The sequence below is a fragment of the Lissotriton vulgaris genome, chromosome 2_1 (assembly GCF_964263255.1).
Source record: "Lissotriton vulgaris chromosome 2_1, aLisVul1.2, whole genome shotgun sequence".
NCBI classification, from domain to species: Eukaryota; Metazoa; Chordata; class Amphibia; order Caudata; family Salamandridae; genus Lissotriton; species Lissotriton vulgaris.
This window is the reverse complement of record NC_141687.1, coordinates 305,780,995-305,799,151: the sequence shown is the minus strand read 5'-3', so window position 1 is coordinate 305,799,151 and position 18,157 is coordinate 305,780,995. Positions and strand designations below refer to the sequence as shown.

Sequence of the window (18,157 nt, the reverse complement as noted above, 5' to 3'; positions counted from 1 at the left end):
CAGCCCCCTGCGCTGAAGGGGGCTCTATCCCTAGGTTATCTCTAATATAAGACAGGATGTCTGCCAACTCCTTTCCGGATATGAATGTGCCTCCAGCAGTAACATGCTTCTCATATTCCAAGACCACAAAGAAATCCGAATCCAAGCCTCTGTCAAGATGCGGGGAAGCCTTCTTGGAACTGAGCCAAGTAGCCAAAGCCTTAGGTACTGCAGCATTGATCATATCCTGGACTTCCACCGCCATGAGGGAAACTGAACCAGCCATAGGGCCTCCTTCTGAACCCCACATTGCTTATCCTGTTCCCTGTCGCCCTCTTCCACAGAAGGAGACCTGAAATGCCGTTGCTTAGCTGATAGCCTTTCCATTGTAAATCACATACAAGGTAAAGCAGAAAATATCTTCTCTAAATACCCCTGAGGGCCAATAGGATATTTCCCCCCCCCCCCCCTCCCAACGCCCCACAACCTATAAGCAGGCACCCCAACAGAAAGGCCAATCAGTATTTAGCAAATATCACCACCAATGGAATTTTGCCCCAAAATATCATTAAAAATTGCCTCCAGATTATTTCTGTAACTCCAGATGAAGGCTCGAGAAGTCAAAAGAAAACAAATAGCAATGAGGCCATCGAGGAGCCATTCCACCTCCCTGGCAACCAGACACCACCCTCACCCAGCCAACCAAATGGAGGTACCACAATTCCAGTCATGGAAGTGGACACACAAGAAGGAAAGGGCATACTCAAGCCTGTTGCACAGCAAACAAGCGGCCGTGCAGGGAACTGGGCTCGAAGCCCTCCAGACTTACCTCCCTGAAGCGAAGAAGCCGTATTCAATCTCCCCGCCAAAACCAAAGACCAACCACGCCATACCACTAAACTTCCCACAACCGGCAGGGCAAGGCTGTGAAGCGTATGGTGAACGAGCTGGCACACAGCATCGCCCCATCACAAGTCACACAAAAAAGGAACATGAGGTGGGAGGGAGTTTTTATAGGCTTGAAGAGGGTTGTGCAGGAGGTACAGGGGCCTCATACTGCAATTCAGCACAGCGAGAGGGACGAAGCGGTCAAAGAGAAAAAGAGAACGATCCCAGGACAGATAATTACAAGAACTGAAATGCTTCAGCTGACTTGTAAGGCAGGGAGTCTCCTGTGCTGTGAAACAGAGGAAGGAACAGACGCCTAAACAAGCCTTGACAGGGTGCCTGCTTGCTGAAAGAAATGTAATGTCTTTTGTGGGACAAGTATAAAAATAAATTGCTATGACAAAGGAGGGCAGCAGTGGTAAAAAATACACCCACACGGGTACTACCCTATTAATGTGGTTAGTAAAAGAGAGGAATATGTAAACAGTGATACCATAGACTGCACACATGCTGCTAGTAGGAGCAAATTAGTCAACTGCAAAATCAAATGACTCATACAACGTATTACTGCGGCACAGTGCTTTCAGTCACAGACTGGGACCTCGTAGCACTAAACATTCCATACTCACGTCATTATTCTCCAATGCATTAAACAGTATTCACATAGTTGGCTCTCAGGGAGTGTACCTGAGCTTTAGTTCTACAAGCGGTTAGTTCTACAAGCGGTTTTGGCACGAGGACACTTTATCAAGTGGGTTGGCCGTGAATTTTCAAGCACTGTTCATTACGGGGACATCCTTCACCTTGGATTTGTGAAGCATTATTACACATCAGAGGCTCTATTGCTCATTGACTTACTTGTTCAGTATCTACGCACACCTGGACTCATCAACATATACTACTTGAGCACAAATGTGGCACCCTTTATTCTGGATTGGTGGCACACATTACATCAGTGTCTTCACTTTTCAGATACTTTCTTACCTTATCTACATGCTGCTTCTAAATTGATACATATTCCATGTGCTAGCATACCTTGGTGCAACACGATAGCTGCCCTGATATAGTCTTTTTAGACAAACAACGTGTTGGATCTTCTGATTTCATCCAAATACTGTTTTAGCTAAATTGTCTACATGTTGTGGATAAATAGCAAACTTGAAGAACTATGTTCATTAAGTCTTCCCAAACGTCAAAGCGTTAGATACAATTGTGGTATTGTCAGACGTCAATGTAGTTTAGAAATACTACAAATAAACGTGTTTCTTCTTTGCTTCAAATTACAAATGACTACATCTTATTAAACATGTATAGGTGCTCCAGGCATCAGTAACACATACATTTAAATTGCACTATACAGTGTGGGAGTTACTAAAATCTCTATTTTGAAAGCACTTTTTAAAATCTTAAACCCTGTCTGCGCATTTTGTAGCAGCCTATTTTACAGTGTGTGTAAGGCAAGTTTAAAATACTGACTTACATAATCACAGTGCTTTTAGTCACAGGCTGGGACCTCGTAGCACTAAACGTACACAAGTCAATATTCTCCAATGAACTCACCGGGATTCAACTCTGTGGCTCTCTGGTTTAGACACAGACCTTAGGAGTACTTTAACTAATAGAGGCTTCATAATGTACGCTGGTGCATTTGCCACTGATTAGTTAATAAGCTTGCCTTTATTTTTCATTTAAGGTGTGCCTTTTTTTATAGGTCCTTACCTTAAAGTGAAAAAAGAAAAAAATATATAATATTTTGGGGTTTTTAGCGACACCTTTGTCTCCATGCTCACTCGCCCCGGTCCCTTTGTACAAAGCATCAGTTTCCATATCTTTTTAATGCACTTCGACCACTGCATGTTGCATATTAATCCCTTCCGCATGTCAAAGATGACGCAAACCCCACTCAAGACCGTCTACTACAGAAACATGAAAGGAATGCAAGACAAAACGACTACTCTTCTGGTATTAAGTGATCTACATTAGATTCACTTGAAGTGTGTGCAACGCTTGACAGGCTTCAATGTTGCATTATATATACTTTCATGATCACCTTTTACTAGATTTGCTCTTGTTACCTTCCCTCCCTCCCTACCTTCATGCCTAGCAGCTCCCTGTAAAATGTAGCAGTCCGAGTTCTGTCTCCCACTTTGAACACATAGTGCAAAGCTCTTCTGGATGCCATGATACAATATGGATTCTCCAAACGTCCTGACACCAACCAACGTGGTATCGATTGCACAGGTTATGCCTTACTACACTGCGCATGTCAATCCTCCCAGCTGGTCGGCCTGTCCTGAGTGGCGGACATGACAGGGACAGGCAGTACGTTTCTCCACCTCCTTTTCGTTTAAATACATTATTCATCTGTGCTTTCATCCTAAATTAAGGACGTGAGCGAGATTGAATTGCTTTAAAACAGCACTGTTATTATCGATCCATCCATACGTACAAGGGTTAAACTTTCAAAGTGCGGTTCTGAGAAACCTGGATAAACCCAGATTAACAGGCTGACGAGAGTAATGCAAGGATTTTGCAGCTTTCCTTCCCAATAGTGAGATTGGTTATGGTTAGAAAAAAAGCCCCTTCCAAAATACCCAGGCTGCTTAACCGGAAGAGACTTCACCACTGCTCCGGAAAACATCCACTCAGCCGCACGCGACGCGAGTCCGGGTTTCAAGGCAGTGTGCCTTATTGCCTGCCGCAGCACTCGAATGTCCCGCGGTTCAAACCGTTTGAACTGCCTGTCTTTCCATGCCTCCATGGAGGCATAGGGTTACAACAAACGGAAGCCCGGGCGGGCATAGTCTACTTACTGCCAGCGTGATGCCGAGAAGTGTGCATCCCTGGCAGAGCTGACTGGATAAGCAACAAACGCCGAGGTGTGTGATTCCTAACAAAAACCGATCCTGATTTATTCTGCAGTTCCTGGTAACTGCGTGCGCTTTCCTAGTAGCTGTCAATTCAACGCTCGGACATTTAAAGAAGACAAACAGGTGAAGAAGAGTTGCTCTATTTTCCTATGATTATAGCTTTGTCATTCATGATGCGAAAGCTGCATGGTTGCAGTGGTCCCAGCAATTTAGTCCGTTTAAGACATGTTCCAATTATATAGTTTGGTGCTGGTAATTTTACACATTACAGTTAGTTTTTAAGTTTTTATGATACATGCAGCCTTTGAAATACTTTTCGTTAACTACAAAAGTTTTAAAGTTGTGTGGAATTATTTAGATGCAATTGTAGTTTTATTTATATAGCCTTTACTACCCCAGACGAGGCGTTGAAGTGCTTTACGGCAAGTAGCGAGCTACTCTGAAACCCAAAATAGATTGATTAGTGGTGGGTTGGTAGAGTGAAATAAAAGTTTTTAATTCGAATGGTGTACATGTGAGTCTGTTAGTTGGATTTGGGAGATCATAGTACTAAATTGAGGTGTGGGATGAGTCCAAAGTGGGATAGAGGAGGAAAGAGCCTAGAAAGGTTATAAGGTAGATCATAGTACAGTGATATATCGGATGAGTCAGAGTGGAGGTAGAGGATATATTGAGAGAGGTGTAGGATGATATATAAGTAGTGCATTGAATAGAGTTGAAGGTCTCTTTTTTTTTGCAGTAGGAGTAAAGTATTATATAGATTCATAACTACATAGAATGGAATACACAGTGCTTTAAATGGAAAAATACAAGTTAAGGTACTCTGTAGCAGAGTACCTGCTTGTTGCGTGGAAGTGCAGGTACTCTCCAATTAAAAGTATAGCATTTCTCTTGAGAAGTGCTGATACTCTCCCTCTCAAAATTAAAAAGTGCAGGTACTCCGTCCCGGTCAGTACCGGACCCTTTAAAGCACTGGGCATACATATATACGGAAAATAGTAAAGAGATATACAGTTGTATTACTTAAAGTCTCAGATGTGCATAAATGATTAAATAGTTAGAAACTCAGACTTTCACGTGTTGCTGTACATAAAGTTAATATATTTGTGTATTTTCATTTTTTGGGGATATATCATTTTTTTTTTCCCCCCAATATTTCAATTGTGAAGCACATATAGATACAATTGTTATGATCTACAATCAGATAACTTGTATGTAAACCGTGTAGTGCCATACACATGTTAAGCATAAATAATATATAATTAACCATAAGTAATATGTTTGTTAAGCAGACATGTATGAATATATATTTTTATACCAAAAAGTACTTTATATATTTGTACAAAAAAATCATATATCTAAATAGATGCATATAATCACATTATACATGTTTACATACACAGGCCTATGCTGTATTTTGTGTTTTGAGTATGGTGGTCATGTAGGAAAGAGCCAACTCTTGAGTAGTCTTCTGATGCTGAGATAATTATCTGACGATCTAATGTTTGGGGGTAATGAATTCCATAGTTTGGCTGCTGTAGCAGAGAAAGATGCACCACCCATGTTTTTTTCTTGTATGCTGGGGTTTAGAGGCATGGTGCCAATTTCGACTGGAGGTTCCTTTCTTCTATGTATTTGATGATTTTATGTCTGATGAAAAGTTGTCCTGTTCCATGTATTACTTTGTGGGTGATACAAAGCTGCTTGAAGGTGGATCTTCTGGCAACCAGTAACCAATGTAGGGCCCTCAAGGCAGGGGAGATGTGGACTCGTGGCTTTTCACGCAGGAGTAGTCTCACAGAAGAGTTTTGAATTTGTTGTTGTCTTTTCATAGTTAATAAAGATTATTTATGGTAGAGGCCTTGGCGTAATAAAGTTTAAGTAGTACAAGAGACATAGTAGATTGGACTTCGTGTGGAAATCCTAGGTGGGGGAAGATGCATCGTAGAGTTTTCCTAGTAACAAAGTTTGATCTTGCTAACGTATCTAGTTGGGAATTTATCAATGCTTGGAGTCAATGGTAATATTAAGGTTTATTACTTCCTTGGACACTTTAGGAGGTAAGACAAAAAACACACACATCAGCAGACCAACGCCAAGCACATAGAGTTCCACCAGTTTCAAATATTTTTGTGTGAGTGCAGCTACTCCCGGCATCCACTGCTGGAGGATGTCAGTTATACAAAATGTCAGAAAGAAAGGAAGGTGCACTCGGGTCGAAGTCAATCAAACACTGTGTATTTTTCCAATATTCTTCTCTTTATTAATGTTGTTCTGTCATAAAAACCGGCACAGCCAACATGTTTCGTTCCCCCAGTGCCACAGGAACTTCGTCAGGGCTGCAATCATAACATACATATATAACATATAAATACATAATACTAAATAAAATAATATACTATAACAAGATCAAACAATACATGTATGATGACCCAAGAAAACGGCACAATTAGACATACAATTAAAATACATGAGAATTGTCAAACCAACAAAGAGACAAACTTTGAATTGTCACATGGAATGTTTTTCTTAAAAAGAGTTTCACTAAAAAAGAATCAGCCAAAGTTGTCCAACTTATGTACACTTGATCATATAATAATCCAAGAACAGAATCAAGCACCTATGCATATACATAGTGGGAAACAAAAGGAAAAGGCAAATAAATAATGGAATACAAACAAGCACTGGCGTTGCCAACAGGTTTCGCATTTGGAAAGTTGGAGCTATTGGTTTTGTAAATGACATTTTATATTTATATATCGTTATTGGCATTGTCAATAACAATATATAAATATAAAATGTCATTTACAAAACCAATAGCTCCAACTTTCCAAATTCGAAACCTATTGGCAACGCCAGTGCTTGTTTTCTTTGCTTAACGACTTCAGTCTGCCCTCCCCCACGTCTTTAAGAGAAGCAGCCAACCGTCAATGGAAAACGTGTAGGGACAGAGAGAGAGAACTCTATATATTTTTTTTAGTTCCTGGGTCAAATATATATATATTTCCCCGTTCAGAAAGTAGCCAAAAAGAAACAAGTGGGAATGGCTGTCCAGAGGTAATGCCGCTAGCTGTCTGATGCTTTATTTTCAGTTAGACCTTTTTGCAGTGGCCCTTCTTCTAACCTCACTCCCCTCCCTCTAGATAGCGGTGGTGGTTTATCTTAACCCCTCCCCCGTTCCACATTTGTTACTTTTTGATGCAAATGAAGGCGATCCAGGGGATATGTATTTAAACCAAATAACAGACCCACTGGCACGTTTCCACTCCATGTGTCCCAGGGAGGCGTTACCCTAGCTTCAAATCCCGCCAAAAAGAGGAAAGGGGGACGGAGCGAGCGAGCCGCAAAAAAAAAAAAAATCTTATAGGTTTACAGGGGAAAAAAATAAATCTGCTGCAATGTTGGGAGAGGCTGTAAGAGAGTGCAACAAGTCGTACAGAAACGCGTTAATGGTTTCTATACGTTTAAAAAAAAAAACACAATCAGGTGGGGCGTCTAGGGTTGCAACAAGAGTGAAAAGAATATAAAAAGATTAGGGGAGGAGATATACACGGCCTTTGCTGCAAACAGGAAAGGGGAGACCAGCTCTAAAAGTGTGCACCCCACGCAAGCAAATAAATACAATAAACAAACCCTCCTTCCCGGAAGGGGGTGGGAGGTAGGGCTGAAAGACTGCAAACAGTAGTGAAAGGGGCCAGCTGCTGCTTCTTGGGGTTGCAGCCGAACCAGGACTGCAAATAACCTGAAACTGCACAACAACTTGAAACTGCACGGCATAGCGTCTTAAAGTTGCAAAGCGCGCAATCGCACAGTTAAGAACTTTGACTACCGCAATACTTCAGGTCCACGGTTCAGGCATTAAGATACCCCCATAAAACGAGGCGTCACAGCATGTGGGTTCCTACGAATTTATCGAACTTTCATTGATAGGGCGTCGACATGAAGGGGTCCAGCTGGTAGACTTTAAGGAAATCATGCATGCGTTTTAACTGCTGAAAAATACCCATATTGTTGCCGAAATATCCGCGCAAAGAGCAGCGTAAGGTTTCTCCGATCTCCCCTACCCCTTAACCGGAAAGACTAGTTCTTTGAAATAAACATAAAAGTACGTCGAACCTTATTGTTAGGAAACTTAGTAAAAAAAAAAAAATGAAGAAATCTTGAGACACTATTTGGCTTAAAACTCGAAATAAATCTTACATTAGGGAGCATCCGGACATTGCTCTGCTAATCACTAACTGTCTGAAGGCTATGCAAGAGGAAGGGGTTTCTGTGTTTTTGAATGAATGCTGTTTTTTCTGGGCTGCTTCCTGCTGTTAAAAAGATGGAGTTCCGTGAAAACCACGCACCTCTCGGGCAGTCCCAATAATGTACGGAAGAGGCGGTAATTGGATTGTGACTGTGCAAGGATTGCTTCACAGTTTTTTAAATAAACCGGTCTGTGACGTAAGGCTTAAGAGAGTACAAGGGAAGCCGGATGGGGGCGGGAGAGCCTGGTGGGGGGGTGGGAATGCGAGCGAGGGGAGGAGAAGTGTGGCAGGCAGATGCGCGGAGGGAAGCCGGATGGGGGCGGGAGAGCCTGATGGGGGGACGGGAATGCGAGCGAGGGGAGGAGAAGTGTGGCAGGCGGATTAGGGAGATGCGCGTGCTTGTGTGGTTACGTGACCCGCTTTTGTGGTCACGTGACTCACATGCACTGTGGAAAAACCACAGTGGTTTGACGAGTCGAATGGAGCACTTGAATTTTCGCCTATTGCATTCGCAAGCGAATGATAATAGGCGAAACCTAAAAAGGGAAAAAGAAACAGGGAATGAAAAACAAATAATAAAAAGCGGCAATACTAAAGAGATAAGCCTTAATAATAAAGAACCTATACAAGAAACACCAAGCACACAAATCACAATAACAAAAGGCCCAGTGTCGTGAGAAAACATCTCACCTTACTCAGTGTGACCGGACACGTACGACCGGAAAACGATTCCAAAATTTCAACAAGATGTAACGTCACCAGTAGGGATCGTCCTGTACATATAGTCCAGGTGGACCTAATAAAAACACAAACCAACAGCCAGAACGGAGTAGGATGACCCAATGGGGTTGCCTAGATGGAGAACCCACCCAGTTTCCTAGTTAGGGTGAGCCGGTGCAAAGTTACTGTCTCACCCTAAATATAATACACTCTTTCCAGTATCAATTTCATGATGTCTAGTGTAAAAAGCTGCCATAACTCCCCTTTCCAAGGAAAAGATGCCACAGATAAAAGATACCAGTCAATAGTATGTAGAAAACCCATTCAGGAAAATATGTCATGGATTTTATCGTATACAGTCAAATGAATGTGGGTATGCAAATAGTTTCATAGTTGGGGTGAGCAGGAACAGATTTGGTATCTCATCTTAAGTACAATCCACTCTCTTCCAGCACCAATAGCAAGGATGTCTAGTTTCAAAATGTAAAGGAGGGGGGTGCCGTTGTAGCCCCTGTTACTAGATAAAATGGTACAAGTAAAAGTACCAATCAGTAATATGTTAGGAACTAATTCGAAAGAGCAGTCGAAAGAGTATATACCACAAATCTAATCCAAGTCAGTCACATACAGGTGGGTGTTGTCGCAGATAAAATACACAAACGCTGAAATGGCACCAAGTTATCAAAAAACTGTTTCTAAAAGTCCTTCATCTCACCTCAAAGTCAACCAAAAAAGTAAAAATCGAGGAGAACCGGGACATATACTGTGCTTCCTCTAATTTCGGAAAGACAACCGTAAGAAGGCATCAGCGAGTAATTTTCCTGTGAGTAGAGGTAATCCAGCAATAGCATTACTAACCAAGGGTAAACTTAACACATTTTACCCAATCACCCTACAGCACCCATACTGTAGCCATACACCTTCTCACCTTTTTCTGACAAAGATCAAAGTCAGAGGTTGCGGGATCCAAAAGCGGAAACACCAAAATTACACTGATTTCCAATATCCATTCTAGGGCTGTTGATAGTGTAAATATATATTAAAGGTCTAAATATCAGGACCAATTACACATAGTATTCATAGTCAAATTATCCGCTGTCAATAAATGCAAAATTATATCTTAGGTAGAACACATTTGATAGCAAAAGCAATGCATAAATTGAAATTACTAACTAACCCCCAAGATAATACATAAAAAATATTTAAAAGCATTAATCACAAAGTGCAGTTAAACATATACGAAATTCTAGGGTCCAGCCTCAATTAGACCAAATAAAATATGTTTAAAAAAAAAAAAAAAAAAGTTGCTGTGCATCAAGTAGCACCCCGTCAGAAAATGACACGAGATTCAAAGGATCAAAAGGGGGCTGTGCGATAAAACTCACAAACTCGACCAATGTAGAGCCCTCAAGGCAGGGGAGATGTGGACTTGTGGCTTTACATGCAGGAGTAGTCTCACAGAAGAGTTTTGAATTTGTTGTCTTTTCATAGTTAATAAAGATTATTTATGGTAGAGGTCATTGGCCTAATAAAGTTTAAGTAGTACAAGAGATATATTAGTTAGGACTTCGTGTGAAAATCCTAAGTGGGGGAAGATGCGTCGTAAGAGTTTTCATAGAAACAAAGTTTGATCTTGCTAACTTATCTAGTTTGGAATTTATCAATGCCTGGAGTCCATGGTAATTTCAAAGTTTATTACTTCCTTGGACACTTTAGAAGGTGGTTCCAGGTAGTCAGGCGAGGCATTTCACGCCGGAGTTATCATGGATGCTGCGGAGAGCTCTGAATGAGAGGCAGATTTGCAGACCCCGACATTCCTTCTAAGAAGGAAGTTAGCTGTGCAGGCAGAGGTGTGTGGGCTTACACACTGAGACAGAGTCCATCCGTAAATGCACTGAGGCAGGCTTCCGGAGACTTTACACTAAAGTATGGGGTTATATCATTCCACCTGGGTCTGGTAGAAGGGTTTTCTCACAATGCTCTCACTAACGTGAGGATCTAAGTGATAGGAGTGATATTGGGAATTATCAACATGGTCAAATTCATTTTTTCCCCACCATTTTAATAATGCTTATAACAATGATGTGTCTCCCTTGTCTAATCATCACAGTTCATGTTTTAATTACAAGGATTACATCTTTTCAGTAAATACTTGAAAATGTATTATTGTCTATTCTCTTTGTGAGACCTTGACATATGAAAGGGTTGGATCTGTTGCTATTGATTCCTTGGGAGTAAAGGCAGCCATGTTCAAGGTTGCTGACAGTATCTATAACAAAAGGTTTAGGTGTTTAGATGCAGGAATGTGAGCTAGCCGGACCAGCATTTACTGATGATATAAGAAAACTCGGTCCCTGTATTATGAAGTTTTGTTGATTCACTCCACTTCCCTACTACATTTGTTGGAACCATGTAACAGTGGGTCCAGATTTGTTTTCAATAAAAGGGTATGTATGTTTTTCCTAAGTCTTCTGTAAATATACACATAGTTAAATAATTATTGATGATTGTTCTTACTGGTGTGGCAGCAGATGTAGTTAAAAGAATGTTCTTGAAGATTTGTGGTGGGCAAGCGTCAGAAGGGCAGCTGGCTAGCCTGTTTGCTTTGACAAGTTCCATAAATTCAGTTTCTGATAGTTGTTTGAAGGAATGTAGAGGCTGGGATCGCATACCCCTGGAGACGATTGTTGGGAACAGATTGGTGCTGTTGGTTTTCCTTTGTTTTTAATAGGAGTCTAACATGTCTGCTTTGGTTGTGTAATGATTTGTCAGTAAATTCTTGAGTAATGAGATGAGTTACCTTCTGTGCATTAGGTTTATGAAATTCAGTGAGAACGTTTGTAAAATTCTTTACTTGCACATTTAGCATTTTCAATTCTGGTTGAATATTACCTTCTTTTAAAACCTTTTTTGATATTTGACAGGCCTCGAAAAATACACTCGCCCACTCGCAATGGCGAGGCCTATTTTATCAGGTCGAACTATTTTTCGCACCTATTGGTCCCTTCTGGCGAGTGAAATGAATCTGGAAAGGAACAGGTGTATTGCTCATTCAGAAAGAGAATGAGAAAAAAGTTGCCTTTAAATCTTGTTTTTATTTTGACGCATTTGCTCTCTGTTCAAGGAAAGAGTTCAAATGCCAGTTTGCCATTTTACTAATTGCTGTTTGGAAAATGGGGTTCATTTTTCTTTCTCTTACTTCAGTTAGAGGTTTTTCAAGTGAGCTATCAATTATTGTGAAACCAAACGCTGTAAGATTTCAGTTTTTTTTCTAACACATAAAATGTAAATAGCTTGTAAATGAATTGTACAAATATATCAAAATATAGCAGGAATTACAAAAGCAAATTGTTTTGTAATTGCGAAGTGTGACACAAACATAGATTTAAATAGGAGCAAAACAAATCCGAACACTTTACTTGGTGATGTGCAAACTTGTTTTTCCAAATTTTGTGGGCATTTCAATTCTACTGATTGCAAATGAGTGTGCACCACTTCATGTTTATGTGCACCACTTCATGTTTAGTTATGTATTTATTAAAATTGATGGGTTTTAAACATGATTTGAAAAATATGCCTCCCCCCTGCCCTTATAACAATAGTGTTAATGAACTAAGATGCATGTTGTGGTCATGTTTATCCTACATGTGGCTAGATTTGTATTATGTATGGAGCAAAAGTTTAGTCTATTAAATCAAACTAGTTGTGTTGTTCAGGAGACATGATGAACTCCCATATTTGAAGGTGCTCTCATATGGGATAATGAAGAAAATGGCGGCTCAGTGAGGTAGCATTTCTTACCAGGATCACATCATTTAAAACCAGTTTATGGATCAAGAGCATTACAACTTGGTTGAATACATTATTTAAGTCACCAGACCTGCAGGTCTTGTAACATTTTTATTATTTTTCGAGGCTTTGTTGACTTGTATAATCTGTTAAGTTTGTGTGGGTGGAGTTTGTCTTGATTTATTTATTTTGAGCCAGGTGCATTGGACCTTTGCAATTTGTTGATTAACCTTTTTAGTTCTGCATTCATCCAAGTTGCCTTTTTTGTGCTGTGTTGTTGTTCTGTATGGTATTCGGATATCAAAAGCTTCCTGGAGCCACTCATTAGGTCACCAATGCCCATAGGTTGGAGTGTCGTGTCATAAGGTTTGAAACTGTGACTAGACATGTGTCTTAGAATGTTGTATTGCTAGGTGTTGCTCTGTAAAAAAGAGGAATTACAGGTGGTTGTTGGCGTTGGGTTGCATCTGGTTATGAGGGCCTTACAACCTTGTTTGGAAATGTTGTAAGCTTTAGTGTTTCCTTGAATTTAACCACTAGACCACCTTCTCTTTTGCCAATTCGATTTTGTGTGACCGTTTGGTAGCCTGGAGGAACGACTTCATCCAACAATGGAGCCATGTCCTCTCCAAACAATGATTCAGTTATGAAGAGTAAACCATGTTCTGGGTCAGTGAAAAGGTTGTAGATGTGGTGCTTATTTTTAGGTGTTCATGAATTTATTAGAATGCAATCTAGAGATATTGTTTTGGTGGTGGTGTATCTTTGTTTTCTAGAAGAGTGAGTAGTATTGTTTTGAACTTGTAGAAGGTGTATTATTAGTGTTGGTAGTAAATGTCTCAGGATAGCAATAGTGTTGCTTGTTTATTTTGTAATCCTCCTCTATCAGGCTTAGAATATATTTTGTTGGGTCTGTGTGTGTAGGTGGTGTAAGATAGTGGTTGAGATGGAGTTGGTGAGCGGTTTTGTTTCTGTAGAGTAGCCTTGTGTAATATATTAGGAGATGTGAAGTTGTGAAGAGTGGCATGTTTTGTTTTCATTTGCGTCTGCTTAGAGTGGAAGGTGTATGAGTTGAGGTTGGTTGTGGAGCTCGTGAGTTGTGTTTTCAAGGCTCTAAATTATGCAATGGATGAGAGGCCGGTGAATGAGTGTTGTGTTAGAGTGTTTATGGTAGGTGTTAGTGAGGATAGAACATTTGGGGGTTAAGTTGGTTTAGGATGTGTATTATATGTGTACTCCTGATGGTGGGAGTCAGTGTTTGTTTCTGTTTTGTGTGTATGCTGAGTTTGTGTTATTATTAAGAAGTGGATGGCTTAAAGTAGTTGCTGGTAAATGGAAAAAGGGCAGCATTTCTGGCCCTAGGCCCAACCCAAACAGGCAACTACCCTTGTCCTCTCCGCCTGGGCTTAGATGCCATTACCCTTAAAGTTAAATAGCCCTAGTGATCAGGTGACCATGGGCCACTTGGAACCCTAGTCCTAAACCCTAGAGCCAATGAGCGCCCAGGTCCTTTTAACTAATCACAGCCCTAGTAACCAATCAACACCCTAAGTCCTAGGTCCAATAGAAACCCTAGCCCTGGGAACCGAGCATACCCTAACTCTGTTAGCCAATCCGATCCCTAACATTAAAAGCCCTAAATCTAATTTAAAAAAAACAGCCCTAGGAACCGATCAGAACCCTAGCTCTATCAGCCAATCCGGACCCTAACCCTAAGTATATTAGAAAACCAAGCTCTAGGAACCAATTAAAACACAGATGCAACAACCAATAGCAAACCTATTTTAGGAGCATGTTCCCTTATACTGAAGAGCATGTGCTGGTGGCATGGGCGAGGTCAGGCCTTCTCAGATGCTGCCTGTGGACCAGTCACTAAAGCACAAACAGGTCTGCCTGGGGCAAGGATATTAGAAGCTCATTGGATACAGACGGCTCAATACACACTTTGTAACTCCTGTTCAACACTACAGGTAAGGCCCAAATTTAAAACCACCAAAATACTGCTTTTTGTGCCCTTGAAAAGCACTTTCTTTTTAGCTAAATACACTTTGCAAACACAATTTAAACCACAAAGCAGATGAAACACTCTTAAAAATAATCTGGGTAGGCATAGGGGTGTATTTTGCCTTTTTACTTTTTAAAAGGGTACGGGGTTGCTTTCTAGGAGCCTTAGCACAGTTTAGGGGAAAACCAGGTGATGTGTTTTATCTAAGAACCCGATTCAATATTGTGACTTTATGCCCCTGTACGGCTATAATCAATAATATCCCTATAATGGCATAAGAATCAGATCTATATTTCAGTAAATCGCCTTTGCAGTCCAAGGCACGGTAAAAGCTACTTCCTTGGATTCCTAGAGAACACACAGAGTTCTTTCAACACACCAAACCTCCAGCAACCTGGGAAATCCTCGCTTGCTTTGTTTTGATTTGTAATAGAATTCCTGCGAGCACTGTAAGAACGGCCAGTTCTTAGTGATATCTTTATTGACGTCTTATGTCCAAACCTTACGTCAAACTCTGCACCTTTCAGGTATAAATATACCAACGTTGCCTTAAGCAAACACACGGTGGTGGTTTTGGAGCAGAGCAGCTAATCTACTTTCCGAGAGCCCAGCAGACGGGAGAAGCCCACGGACGCTGCCCCTCCTCTTTGACGCGCTGAGAAAGATGCTGTCTTTTCTCCTGCCGAGAAAATCCAGCTCCGGCGTTTCCAGCCTACCCTTGCGGGTGACTGGGATATCGAGTCCTGAGAGAGAGATACCAGACCTCCTACATTTTATTCCCAAGGTACAGTGCTGACTAAACCCTTAGAGAGAATTCTTGAACAGATCCTTGGCAACAAACCTTCTTAACTTAAACTGCTACTTACTTACTCCTTCCCACGTATTAGGCTTAGGTCAGGTACACCGGGGTAGGCTTATTTTAGAAGCACCAGTTGAGGACGTTAGCCTATGTATATATGTATATATATTTTATCCATTTTAAAGTGTCTTATGGCTAAGAAACCATATCAATGCTTTTACAGTATTATTTCATAATACTCCTTTTACTGTACGTACTTTACTTTACATTAAGTATTGCAATTGTGGCAATTCATTTCTCTTGCATGAGAAGGAGGACTGCTCAATAAATAATACCTTTTATTGAAAACGCCCGTCTCTCTATTCTCTGCACTCTGGTGAAACTAAGTATGCACATCTGACTGAGTGAAATAGCTGTCAATTGTTTTCATGACTATAGAGATTGACTCTTATTCTGAGGGAGCAAAGTTGTCATGTTTATGCGGTTGTCAGAAGCTGAATCCCTTCTTGTCTGAGCCAGGGAAGCTGATCTCTTCCTAATCATTCAAGAGAGTTTCCAGTGACCTCTGAGCTAGCTGGCGCAAACCTAAATTAAGTCTAACATAGTCAGTAGAGACCTAGAAGATCTCAGTCCTACGTCTACTCTGCTGTTTATGTTATTCCAATCCGCAGAGCCTATAGGGAAAATAGGAACTACACTACATGGCGCCCAACGTTTGGTAAGTTGATAAAACTAACGCAAGACGTTAGAGTAACTCAGTCGTGCTTTTTCACACAGACCCTTTTTCCCGTAAATACTCCAATAGACGTCTGGAGTGGGTGAAAGGATAAAATCCGCCGGTACTTAGTAGGAAGAGAATCCTATGTAGAGTTTTTGGTTTAGTCAACGTTGAAGGATACAGTGTTCCAAAATATTGTGCACCTAATCTTTTGTTTCCTTGAGACCTGATCTGCAACAAAAAACCTTTCTGACAGTAAAATGTCAGATAGTGAAGACGAAAGGGAGGCAGCTAGAATAGCAGCCCAACTAATAGAGGAAGACACGAGTCTCCTACAGAATGACCGGAATGCTATCCTCCTTCCGGTCAACATAAGAAAAACTATAACTTTTAAAACTTATAGAAAACGGACTGACATCACGAGGTGCTACAGTCATTTTCGTGATAGAGGCACACGAATATCGGCAGACAGAGGTATTCTATTCATGGATAAACTTTCCAGCGGCAAACGCTACAACACACGAATTCCACTATTACAAAATAGAGGAACCACCGGAAGAATATACACCTTACGAGGATATTGAAATACCACTAAATTACAAAGAGCACCTGCTCTGGTTTAAAGGCGCCCTAAAACATAATGATCACATCACCAGGCTCGGTCCACTAGGTAGACCAGGAGCAACGTGGCCGGTTCTAGCCAGCTACACACCACATCCTGACATCGAAAAAATGTCAGAGAAAGAACTTTTAACACAGCTAAAATTACTAATTAAAATTCACAGACAGTTTGTCCAATATGTAATGCAGACTGCAACAGTCCAACCAGCTCTTAATATTCCACAGCTGACCCCTCATCAGGGGAACACAAATAAAATTACACCACAGAACATACAATCATGTCTTGGAAAAACACCCGCAAAACGGGAACAAATTCCATTCTGGCTAGCACAGAAAATAACTCAAATAGAGGCAGTATTCCCGAATACTACCCCTATTGAGAAACACAGAATTCTGACTATCTGCCTTCCAATGGGGGTCGCACCACATGTGGAGGACTGTGACACTTGGGGCACAGTCTTTGCTTCCATTTACACAAAAACACATGGCGTTCAGTCTCTGGCGGTGATACCAGATGTACTAAGACAGATTCAAAATGAATACGGTGCAGAACCTGCTTTAACTCTTGGTATGAAATTACTGAAAGACTTCAAGCAGGTCTCGGCTATATTATTAGCCAACATAACAGGAGATGCAGCATCTGTGGCGATCCGCCAAAAATTGAAAGAGACAGATATAACAGATCAACCAATTGAGCTTACCAGAATCATAGAAAAATCCTATGAAGAACTAGGTAGAGATAGTTTGGGTGGGAAACCAGTAAAACCCTAACTACTTAAAAATCCTGAAAAGATATTTATTAAAAATAATGTAAACACTCCTAAAAAGAGCTGGGATGGAAATAAACAATCCACTCCCAAAGAAAAAGGTTTGCAGTCCAGAGGAAGGTCTCCTCAGCGAGAGAAAGAGCTCCGAGCTGAGAACACCAGTCTCCCCAAAGGGAGCCCTCTGAAAAAGATACAACCTTAGAAATGGGGATAATTTGAAAAAAACCTGATAGATATCAAGATATTGATACACGTCTCTCTCGATCTTTTTCGCAGAAATCGGAAAGAAGAGGACGGTCAGAACAAAGGGAAGAGCATGCCAAGTCCAAAGACCAGGAACCTGCTCAAAGTAAAAAATTACAATTTCCAAGAAAGAAGGTAGCCAGTATTAAAGTAATCAAACATGCCGAGAATACTGAGGACACAGCTGAAAAACGGAGAGTGGGCACAGACAATGCTAGACAGCGCAGCAGAAGTGAGCATAGCTCGCAAGATCCTGATGAATCATCTGGAGACAGTGGACACAAATGAATACATTCAAGTGGAAACTGCAGATACCAGAGTTAGCGAACCTCCTAAAATATACGAAATAACATTGCGTATAGAAGGAGAAAAAACACTAGGAAAATAAGGGGTCTGTTTTGGGATAAGCTCTCAAAAGGCTATGCCATCCTGTTAGCTGAGAAAGATTGGCCCCCAGAGTTTGTCAGGGAGTGCCCTCATGGCAAAGATATGATTATGCCTGCCTTCT

At 41.0% G+C, this 18,157-nt stretch overlaps 2 protein-coding genes across 3 annotated transcripts in view; one reads left to right on the top strand and one right to left on the bottom strand.

Moving 5' to 3' along the window:
• GLOD4 (glyoxalase domain containing 4) overlaps window positions 1-3,191 on the bottom strand; it is a 151,035-nt gene extending 147,844 nt beyond the window's left edge. Inside the window, exon 1 of one of the 2 annotated variants that reach the window (XM_086954997.1) lies at window positions 2,960-3,191. In XM_086954997.1, coding sequence (XP_086811123.1) covers window positions 2,960-3,049 — 90 coding nt within the window. In that variant the 5' untranslated portion in view covers window positions 3,050-3,191. Of the gene's footprint in view, window positions 1-808; window positions 895-2,959 lie in introns of those variants that run through there. The other variant, XM_086954998.1, reaches the window with a different exon arrangement.
• Window positions 3,192-3,491: 300 nt separating this feature from the next.
• The window catches only part of GEMIN4 (gem nuclear organelle associated protein 4), a 56,887-nt gene continuing 42,221 nt past the window's right edge, over window positions 3,492-18,157 (top strand). The window contains exon 1 of the mRNA XM_086954996.1: window positions 3,492-3,860. The gene's annotated coding sequence lies outside the window, so the exon portion shown is untranslated. The remainder of the gene's footprint in view (window positions 3,861-18,157) is intronic.